General features: G+C 57.3%; 3 protein-coding genes across 3 annotated transcripts; 1 reads left to right on the top strand and 2 right to left on the bottom strand.

Annotated features, from left to right (window-relative positions):
• Positions 1-802: 802 nt before the first annotated feature.
• Positions 803-7,047, bottom strand: NDUFS6 (NADH:ubiquinone oxidoreductase subunit S6). The gene is made up of 4 exons (XM_007105665.4): positions 6,882-7,047; positions 5,914-5,967; positions 2,063-2,185; positions 803-1,346 (listed from the first exon to the last, which is right to left on the bottom strand). Exons 1-4 carry the CDS (start codon positions 7,011-7,013, stop codon positions 1,281-1,283), a joined length of 375 nt encoding a protein of 124 aa, XP_007105727.2. The 5' UTR covers positions 7,014-7,047; the 3' UTR covers positions 803-1,280.
• A 164-nt stretch (positions 7,048-7,211) lies between these two features.
• Positions 7,212-8,778, bottom strand: LOC114486776 (atherin-like). Its single transcript, XM_028493354.1, has 3 exons — positions 8,317-8,778; positions 7,821-8,034; positions 7,212-7,579 (listed from the first exon to the last, which is right to left on the bottom strand). The coding sequence occupies exons 1-3, from the start codon at positions 8,776-8,778 to the stop codon at positions 7,212-7,214; spliced, it is 1,044 nt and encodes a 347-aa protein (XP_028349155.1).
• Positions 8,568-9,885, top strand: MRPL36 (mitochondrial ribosomal protein L36). The gene is made up of 2 exons (XM_024123670.3): positions 8,568-8,648; positions 9,098-9,885. The coding sequence occupies exon 2, from the start codon at positions 9,111-9,113 to the stop codon at positions 9,414-9,416; it is 306 nt and encodes a 101-aa protein (XP_023979438.1). The 5' UTR covers positions 8,568-8,648; positions 9,098-9,110; the 3' UTR covers positions 9,417-9,885.
• The last annotated feature ends 976 nt before the right edge of the window (positions 9,886-10,861 follow it).

Below are 10,861 nucleotides of genomic sequence, written 5' to 3'. Positions count from 1 at the left end.
CCCCTTAAACAGGGCGCCAAGCCAGAGCCTGGGAGGCGCACAGACCCCCTGGTGGGTGAGACTTCAACACGCCTCTGGCACACTGTGCCCACGCTCCTCGTGAGCAGATGTGAGACACTTCCAGAAACCAGCGGAGACCTGGAGACTCCTTCCATCCCCACCCGCCCCACCTGCGGGAACCCCAGGACCCCCGACCTCCTTCTCCTCCCGCCCTGCAGACCTGCTTTGCACAGCCAGTCCCCAAGTACACTACCTGAGGTCTTGCGCCTGCAGCTCCGGCTCCACAAGAGCCTCGGTGAGCACCCCCTGCCCTCGGGGCCGTGCCCACTCCGCGGCAGCCGGCTTACGCCGAGGGGCCCCGCCTCCCCCGCTGTGGGCCGGCGGGGGCCCAGGCGCGGCTCCCTGAATCCTCCACACCCAGTGCTCCTCTGCCGGCGTATCTCGCATCGGTCACGCCCAGGATTCCTGACTGTGAGCGCCACTTACCACCTCCAGCTTCCAGGGCTGGAGGTGAGATGCCGGATGCCCTTCCGCGAACTCTGCCACAATGGTCATCTCTCCTTTCATCTGGAAGCTTAAATGGTCTTGTTCTCTCTAGACTCTACATAAAGTTTAGAGTTTCATCAACTTAGTTTTTATAATGAGAAGGCACCCAGTTGTGTCTTTTCTCGCCAGTTTTGCTGAGCACCTGGTGTGCCCTGTGATCTGCGGGTTCTCCCTCAGCTCAGGAATCTTCTCTGGTGTAGGTGCCGCTTCCCCGCGGCCCCCACGCATCGCTTTTTCCTCCTGGAATTCCCATCACCCCACCAAGCCTCCATTCTCTTCCCGCATAATATTCATTTTTATTTTTATGTTATAATACATCGTAATCACTACTGCTTTAAATACACAAATTGTACTTGATCTGGACCATATGTGACTGTTAACACCTTCAAATAGGTACTTAACTTCTTGGGATTTAAGACACTGGACGGAGCCTGAGGATCAGATGGACAGAAAGAGTGACAGCAGATGAGTGCCGGGGGTGGAGCTGGGCCGGAGCCCGGAGCCCCTGAGCAGCCACGTCACCCCTCCCCCCAGCCCCCGCTTTCTTCCAGCCCCCGCTGTGGTCCCGCGGGTGGAAGGAGCATGTGGCGGGGGCCCGGGAGGGGACGCCACCTTAAGCCACAGTCCTAAGTGAACCTGTGTGAGAGAAACAGCTGTGCGCAGCATCCTGGGGAACGACACTCTTTATTCGGCACTAGAGACGGAGTCCGTGCCACCAAGCTGCCCGTGCGGCCCTAGTGGTGGAGCTGCCGGAACTGCAGGCCACAGTAGCCACACGTCCCCGTCTTTGTTTCCTTGTCCTGGAAAATTCAAAGGGAAAGATCTCCTATTTCTGTATTCTACGTCAATCTAGAGACAGGTAGACCGCAGACACTGGAAACACACAGCCAACCAGGGGCACCCACGGAGCTCCGGGGTCACTGCCTGACGCTGGCCGTGGCTGTGCCAGAGGCCCTGGGTCCAGCCTGCTCCACCCAGACTCGCTGGGGTTGAAGGCTCCCTACCCTGGAACACACGGCTCGGTCCCCGTCCCCCTCCCGGCCCTCGAGCAGGGGCGTGGAAGGACTGGAGGGTGGGGCGCGGGGCAGAGGCCCACCCCTCAGGGGTGGGTGGGGTCCAGCCCGGACACAGCAGCAGGGGCGGCGGTGGGCCCTGGCCTGTCGCGACACCACGTGCACCTGAGCTTTCTCCCGAGGCACCCTTCTCTGCTCTAACACCCAGTGTACTGTTCTCCTTCTCAAAGGCTCTGGGTGTGCAGTTATCAACAATGTAAAGGATCGCACAGGCACCGACACGATGGTTCCCTGGGAAAGACAGACGCCTACAAGTCTCAGGGAAAGCAGTGCTGGGGACACTAAGGGCGCTGCACACACGTCACAGTCAAAGCTGCTCTGGACACGCCCTTTGTTCAGCCCCTGTCGTATGGTCTATGGGCAAGGCCGAGTGGGAGAGGGTGAGGTCGGTGGGGTGAGGACAGGACAGAAGGACGGGGGTCCGGGGACGGATGGCACGTTACCAAGTTTATGTACACTTTGGGGTGGCCCAGGGCCCCCCCGCCACCATCACACCATATCACTCGACTCCCAACTTGGCTCACAGGCTGCTCTGCTATCAGGTCGATGGCAAAGTTCTCATTCACCTGGAAAAAGACAGATAGGAGAAGCTCGTACAGACAAGCACAAACACCGGACGCTCTTATGGAATTTAAATCAATGTAGACCGTCCCCCACATACACGCACACACTGCCAGCAAAGGCACATTCTGTACCGTTTCATTTAAATATTATCAGTGTAGATCTTCAAAATACACAAGTAATTAAATACATGTACACACACCTTTAACTTTTCATTTGGATATAATTTCAAACTTACAGAAAAGCTGCAAGAATTACAACAGTACAAAGAATTATCCTTTGTCTCTACCTGGATTCACCGTTATCCCGCCCTACGTGCAGCGTCACCTGTTCTCTCCTGGCCCTGCCCCGCCCCGCCCTCCCTCTCACACCTGCACACGGACACACATGCACACACATGCTCTCCTAATCTGCTGGAAAAGACCAGAAGCAGCAGCCGACCCAGGGGCCAGGAGCCACGCTGTCTCCGTGCCCACTTCACCATGGGGACCGGGCTCTGAACTAACAGCTGTGGTCTGGGGTCCCGAGCAGGGATCGTGACAGATGAGGCTGCGCCACGCTGCGACAGAGGGAAAGGCAGCCTCAGACTACAAGGGCTGCTCCCCGTGGGAAGTTGGAGGGGCGACGGCACCATAACCACGAAGCACGGAAACACAACACGCCGGAACCCGCGGTTCCGGAGATGCTCGAAATCCAGTTTCCTTACTGGAAGGAATCAGCTCATGACTTCCAAGCTGGTAACTAAAGGGAAAGAGCGACGCCTTGCTCCTCTTTCCTCGGGAAGCCAGCTCTTCTCGGTGCACGCATTCAGCTGGGAGGCACAGAATGTCATCTGAGCTGAGGAAGCTGGAGATGCTCACCCACAGCAGCCAAACCGGAACCAGAACCGGAACCGTCACGCATGGCCCGGCAGAAGCCCAACGTTACGGGCAGCGGCTGGACCTACACACAGACCCCAATCTGATCCGATGGGGCTGTGGGATCCCACCCCAGCTGACACACTCAGGGTGCAAAACAGCAAGATCACATCTCGAAGGTCCCCCATCTCTGGGGGCCAAAGGGTCACGGGGTTGGAACATGGTCACAGAGGACAAACACTGTCAGCGGTGGGGCCCCGCTCTTCCCCTTCCAGACTCCTCTGCAGACGAGCACGCAGATGAGACACTTGGGGTGTAAACGCTGCCCGAGGTCACTTTGATTCTGGCTCCATGAGTAACCCCAGTATCTGCTCATCACGATGGTGAGAAGTGTTGTGCCCCGTCAGTCCCGGAGGACCAAGGCCACGTGGCTCCCCGCTCTGGCACCCAGAACCCCACCTGCACCCAGAGGGGCCCGAGGCTGCAGGGAAGAGAAGAAAACAAGGATCGATCTTTACAAACAACGGCGGGAGGGGCACCTAGTTTAGTAAAATTTGAGCATAATCCACTTGCATCCAGGAGCACCGAACGCGGAGCAGAGCCCTCCCACCCGCTGCCACCACGACACTCAGCAGTGCTGACGTCCTGAGCCCGCAGAACGGGGACGACATTCCTGTTTCTGGAAAGCAGCGTCGGCTACAGATGATGCTATCCCAAAGCTTTCCCCGGAATCCCTATTTCCGGAAGGGAGCAGGGAGTGAGGAAGTGCGGCCCCCTCAGAACACACGTGGCTGTGTGGTCCCCACTGCTGTCCACGCCCCGGGGGCCCCGCGCCCCAAAACGGAGCCCCACAGGGTCCACCCGAAGGACAAACACGGCACAACAGCCATGCGAACCCACTTCCGGGCCCAGCACCACCCTCCGCCCGAGGGTGCCGTGGGCGCCCGTCACTCATGGGCGGGAAACGTCGGCTTTTAATTCCATGTGTGTAACCACGAAGTAATGAAAATACTTCCATCGCCGCAGAGGAACAGGAGGTCGGCTCGGCCCTCTACCCCCCTCCGGTGACACAGGACCACTGCAGGCCGACTTCTGCCCCTCCCTGGGGGCGGCGGCTGGGCCACGTTCTTCATGAGCATCTCCTCTCCACAAGGCCGGTCCTAGGCAGACTCACTGCAGCCACACGTGGACGCTTCCCACCTTCCCTGCGAAGGCGGCTCGACCGCCCAGCTTCCTGCTCTCCTCGCTCCTCAGACTAAGAGCACATTCAGTTTATTCTTAAAATTCACCCAAATGAAACCGTAGAGACAGTAAGATGGGTGGTTGTCAGGGACTGTCAGACGGGAGGACGAAGAGGTGGCACACAGGGGAGTTCAGGGCAGTGAAATACTCTGTGTCACACTGCAGTGTTGGATGTGAGACATTATGCACTTGTCCAAACCCACAGAACATACGACACCAAGAGTGAACCTACCACATAAACCTAAACCACCTACTTGAGTTCACACAATGTATCGATAGTCAGCAAGTGTTCAAAGCTGTCACTTCTCACAAGGGCAGCGCACTCAGGCAAGAGGAGGATAACAGGGACACTGTGCGGGGGGGCAATATAGGAACTCGTACTCTTTGCAACTTTTCAGCATGCCTAAACGTGTTTTAAAACAACAGTCTCTTGGAAACCAAAAAAATTTTCAAATACTACTATACGCCAAATTTTTGTCGCAAGAATGAAAGCCAGAGAGACCTGCTGCACATCTTACATGAGCATGGGCCCCTGGACGCTCACGATCTCGGACAGGAAAAGGCCCCAGAGATCCCGAGCGGGGAGGGGCCAAGGGCTGCAGCCGGTTCAGGACTGTGGTGAGCTGACGGTCTGAGCGAGGCGACATCACCAGTACTGCCCCCTCCATTCACATGTTACTGGCTTCACGAACTCTGGAATGTCTGGTTCGGTGTTTCAGTTGCTCCCTGATGTCTGTCCCTAGCGAGGGCAATCAGAAACCAGAAGCCACGGTAGAATTCCCAGGAGAGAGGAGTGTGACAGGCTGAGATGGAAAGCCGGGGGCAGGGTCGACCCCAGGGCTTCAGGACGCATCTGCTGGAACTGCTCCATCCAGGGGGCCAGACTTCTCCCCCCACGACACCCTCAAAGTGGGAACGGAAGTAGGAAACCAGACACTGGGGATGGACAACGTAACCAAGGTCAAAGGGAGGGAAGATGCGACTTAGGGACAGCTGAGGGTGGCAGGAAGAATCAACAGGCTGCCTGAAGGGGAGAAGTGACGCCAGGTGACTGCTGGGGAGGGGAGGGGGGAGGCCTGAGCCAGGGCGGAGAGGACCCCCTCTGAGGCGGCAGGCACGGAAGAGGAGAAGTGAGAAGAAAGCAGGCCACTGAGGCGAAAGGATTCCAGTGTCCAGCGGCTGCACTTGTGTTTCAGACTCGCTCAGGGAAGACCCACCCGTGTGCTATCTTCAGCTTGTCAGCGAAAGTCCCGAAAAGCCGAATCTGTATGTTGTGAACCACGGAAAACATACTCCAAAGTGACTGAAAGAGTAATTTTTAAAAATTGATGTGACTCTGCTTTAACCTGAGAGTTTCAGAAGTATGAGGCACAGAAGTGAAAGAAAACATCACGCCATTTACATGTAAGCTAAAACTAGACTCACAAGATGTCATGTTATGTATTTAAGGGAGAAAAAAAACAAACAGAACTAGACATGTTTAACATGTAGAAAAAATGCAGAATTCCAGAGATTCTAGAGTGCTCACAATTTGGGGAGAATTTACTTAAATTTTATAGATTAGTATTTATTTCTTCTTCGTTATAAAAAGTTTTATGAAAGCTCACCTCTCTTTTGCTAGATCTTTCACTCACCTCTTTCTGACGACCTACAAATCGAACTTTCCTGTAGTCTTCATCGTCATAAACCTGAAAAGCAAAAGACCGTATGTGATTTTTTTACGGCCCAGTTCTGTATCTTACGCCAATCATAAACGTTTCAGGAAAAGTGTTTTCTTAACGTTTAGGCCATTCATGATCACACACACCAGGAGTCAGTGTAATTGCGCACCCAGGGGCATTTTTCAGCAGGATTCCTAACGTGACATCAGGCAGTAGTCTGAATTGGAAGTAGCAAGGTAGGGAAGGAGCAGAGAGCAGTCCCGGCGGAGGGGGAACACCCGCCTTCGATCTCAGAGGCCCCAGAGCTTCCTTCCTCTCTGAACCTGCTCCGTGACGTTTTTTAACAACACAGGTACTCACTCCCTCATCTTTGGGCTGAGGATCATAGCCTAACGCTGTGTTTGTATTTTAGTAACTCGACAGCAGACCCTCGAGTTACTAAAATGTGGTATTCAACATCACACAAACATGAGGAGATCGGACCTACAGAATTGGTAGTTTCTGACTCCACCGGAGTTCTCCCCACAGTAACCAAGGGGCTACCCCGGGATAACAGTCTTGTTTCCGAGTTCGCTCCGAGGATGAGACCACAGTGGCTGCAGACAGCCCCTCGGTACCCCTGCGGGTAGTGGGCCCGGGACCCCGGACGGAGGGGGAAACCGAAGACGGAACCGCAGGCGCTGGGCCTGGGGCGTCAGGGGCACTGGGGGACTGGACTGTGGGTACTGGGCCCGGGGCCCCGAGGGACTGGACCGTGGGACCCGGGTGCTGGGCCGGGGGAACAGGAGGGACCGGGGTGCTGGGCGACTGGACCACGGGCACTGAGCTTGGGGCACAGGGGGCACTGGGGCGCTGGACCCCGGGGACACGGGGACCGAGCCGGGGCTCCGCCCACCTGGGCGCCCCGAGGGGGAGGGCGCTCTCCGCGCCGCAGGGGTTACCTGGCCGGTGTGCGTGACCTTCTCCCCGGCCGGCGAGGTCCGCATCCCGAAGCACCTGGCGGCCCCGGGCAGGCTCCGCGCCGCCGCGCCTCCCCGGCCCAGCAGTCTGAGGAAGGTCACCGCCGCCGCCATCTTTCAGGCTGACCCTCGACCCCGCGCACCGACGCGCCGAGCGCCGACGCATGCGCACGGCGTCCGCAGGGACCGCTCGGCCGGGATTTACCGCGCCCGGGGAGGCGCGCACGCGCGGTGCGGTCAGCCAGGTGCGGCCGGCTGGTGCAGCGGCGGGCGGGGACTCAGCCCGGATAAGGCGGGACACTCCGCGCAACCTTAGCACTTAGTGATGCTCCACTTACCAGGGGCAGGGCAGGGGAGGATGGAAACGGAAGATTCAGTGCTTATCTTCGATGGTAACGGATAATCATGGGGAGTTAACATGTTGAATGTTGTGAATGTTGGAGATGAGTCCTTGCTTAGAGGAAAGTGGAAGTACACCATGTTGAACAGAGCGCATTTCTTTGTGGTTCTGGGGTTTCTGCAGCAGAGCCCAACGAAACTGCCAGTAAAGCGCAGCCGATGGCATCCCTCATGCAGGTTAGCCCCGAAAGGCCCGCTGCTCTGGAGCACACCCGGGCAGGAGGCTGGCTTGCGGTCCCGTCCCTGCTTCTCTCCTGCCCTCACGGCCTCCTCCACACGGCCTGTGCAGAGAGCCGTCGGGAGGGTCAGCTCACACGGCCAGCCCCCGATGGGCGAGGGCGGCCAGCACAGGGCGCAGTCCCAGAGCTGGGGTGGAGTCGCGCATCCCCCTGTCCGGGAGCTGAGGGCACCCACAGCCTGGGCTCCAGGGAGGTGTGGCGATGAGAGGCGGCAGTGCCCAGAATACCTCCCGGATCGGAAAGGTGTCCACGGACGCATGCTCAGAGGCAGGCCCGAGCTCACCTGGGCAGGGGCCACAGCTTGCAGCCGGGTCAGGGGTGCGCGTGCGGTGCCAGGGCGGCGCGCAGGTGCACCCCGTGTGCAGCTCACCTTCGTGTCCGTGGAAAGTCGTTGTGTCCCCGCAGACACAGCCTGGAAAGACATGCGTGGCGATTTCACTGTGGAATCTGAGCAGTGGGTACGTGGGTGTTCGCCATAAGTGTCTTTCAACTTTTCTCTGTGTTTGAAAGTTTTCATAATAAGATGTTGGAAGAAATAAATTTAACTGCAATCCGTTAGAACCAGGGCCTATGTCCATGCGTTCCCCTGAGCCTCGCCACATTTCTCCCAGGATGTCCACTTAATACAAACATGAGGTTTTTCTAGATTTTGTTTTGACATTGATATTTATCAGCTTTTTAAAAAGTCTACTTGGTTGTGACTTCTTTTTCATTCAAAATACCTACTTTTGTTCCCATTTTTCATCCCTCCCCCGCCCCCCGGGAGCGCCCCCCCAAACCTTAGCCGCCCGGTGGCCCACAGGGCTGGGGGAGTCCCGAGAGGAGGGCGCAGGGTCCCGGGAGGGAGAGGCGGGCTGGGTATGCAGGGGACCGGGGAGGGGAAAGGCAACCAGCGGGGGAGGCACCCGGCGATCCGCGACTCCGGCACCCACGTGGCTCCGCCTCTGCGCCCAGCCCCGCGGGGACCGCCACGTGACCCTGTTGCCATCTTCCTTCCTGGCGGACACTCCGGGCGACGGCATCTCCGCCCCACTGCGCAGGCGCTGCCGAGGGCGCAGGCGCAGGGGCTGGCGAGGCGGGCTCCCGGCGGGCCCGGACGCGCTCTTTCCAGGTGGGGGTCGTGGGGGTGTTCCGGGGGTCCCGAGGGGCAGGGGAGGCGGCGGGGGTTCCGGGCTCAGGAAGGGCGCGTTCTGGGGAACCCTGGCCTCGGCTTCCCCGGGTGGGACGCGGGCGGAGGTCATTGCGGTGGGAAGCGGCCGCACGGGTGCTGATCCCTTCTAGCCGGGCACCGTTCAGGACCTCGTGCCCTCTGCCCCCGCCCCGCGGCCCGGCCGCCCCGGGGTCACGTGGACGCGGGCCTCGTCTGGCCGCGGCGGCCGGGTGGGGGTCTCGGCGCCGGGCGGGGACACGGTGCCGCTCGCCGCGCTCGTGCCCTCCTGGGGGGCGCGCGGATTCCCGGACCCGCGGCCTGTGTCCCCGAGCGCAGGGACGCGGGGAAGGAGGTTTTCTCGGGGGCAGGAGCCACCGGCAGCCGTGACAACTTTTCCTCTTTCTCCCTAGATCCAGCCGCGACATGGCCACCGCTCTCCTAAGGAAAGTGGTTTCCACCGTGGGCCCCCTGCTGCACCTGGGTGGCCGCCCGCTCTCCTCGCTCGCGCCGTGCCGCCTTTGCGCCTGCCCTCAGGTCGGTGCGCCCCCCAGCCCGGCGGCCGCGCTCCTCTCCGCGCGCCCGGCACTCGGCCTGCAGCAGCCAGCCCTGGGTTTCAAGACCAAGGGCGTCCTCAGGAAGCGCTGCAAGGGCTGCTACCTGGTCAAGAGGCGCGGGCGTTGGTTCGTCTACTGCAAGACCAACCCGAAGCACAAGCAGAGACAGATGTAGCCCTCCGGCTGGGAAACCCCTGCCCGGGAGACGGTGCTGCCTCATCGAAAGGAAAATAACGTAAACATTCCGTAGCCTCCGTTCTGCCGATCTTCGGGTGTTGTGGACTCTGTGGCCTGCGTCTCACCTCCTTGTGGCTCCGGATCCAGCCAAGCCTGAGACCCACCTGGGAACGCGTCCTTCTTAGCTCCTGCGCAACCTGTGTTTGCGCTCGGGCAGAGGACCGAACATCGGGGGGAGGGGAAGCTGGCTTTATCCCACGTCAGAATGCAGGTTCTTTAGAAGACCAGCCTGTGCGTTGGCTCTCTCTCGGCCCTGTCTCTGCGTTCAGCCACACTGCTGCTTCCCCGTGGCTTCAGACTCGTGTTCTCAACATCCCCATCTCCAGGATGAGCAGGGAAGGCCGGGATACCAGTCTTTTAAGTCAAGGGAAAGTTAACTTGTTTATACATATATAAAGGTATTTTGGACATTGATTAAATATGTTTGTCATCCTTAGTCTGAGATTTGAGAAGTGTGTGTGCACACGTGTGTCCATGTATGCATGGGTGCAGTGTGCATGCATGTGTGAACTGCTCTGTGCAGTGTATGCATGGGTGCAGTGTGTGTGTGCACACGTGTGTGTGCAGTGTGTGTGTTTGTGCACACGTGTGTGTGCAGTGGGTATGAGCTTCTGCTGTGGACTCTGCAGACTGTGACCTGGAGCCAGTGGTATGCAGTGTCCTGGTGTCGCCTGTCACGGGGTCACAGCCTGATGAGTTTTTGAATCATCCTGCTCTCCTGGGGTTATCAGCCTCTGTTTGATCTAAGATAAGAGGATGACCAAACCCCTTGCAGCTCATCTACTTCCCGATACCTGGATGGACCAGCATTTAGATCCCTGAGATTGCAGCACAACAAAAAAGTCGGTTTAGGTCAGAAGGCAGCAAATTACAAGCCACAGGCCAGATCCAGCCTGCAACCCATTTTTGTAAATAAAGCTTTATTGGAAAACAGCCATGCAGGCATTTATGTTTTGTTAAACCTTCTACAGCAGCCAAAGTAGTAGCTGAGTAGTTATATCAGAGACCTTATAACCTGGAAAACCTAAAATATTTGCTGTTGGGGCTGTATTTGCAGGAAAAGAGTGCCAATCCCTTGTTTAGATCATTAAATAAGTTTCTTATCCTAGGATTTGACTTCACTATGACACAACCTACCAGAAACATTTCATGTTTTGTCTATTATCCATATAGTGAGAGAGATCTTTGTATATACTGGCCATGAACGAATAGAATCTGATATTTAAATACTATTTATAATAGCACAAAAACCATGATATATTTAAATACAAGATTAGGCACATTCTGTATACTTAGAATTGTAAAACACTTGGAGAATTCAGATAAAAGCTAAATAAAATATTGAGATTAGAAGACTTTCTATTACTGTCAGTTCCATCCAAA

Source organism: Physeter macrocephalus, chromosome 8 (genome assembly GCF_002837175.3).
Source record: "Physeter macrocephalus isolate SW-GA chromosome 8, ASM283717v5, whole genome shotgun sequence".
Classification (NCBI taxonomy): Eukaryota; Metazoa; Chordata; class Mammalia; order Artiodactyla; family Physeteridae; genus Physeter; species Physeter macrocephalus.
The sequence above is the reverse complement of the archived record's forward strand: the minus strand, read 5'-3'. Positions and strand labels throughout refer to the sequence as shown.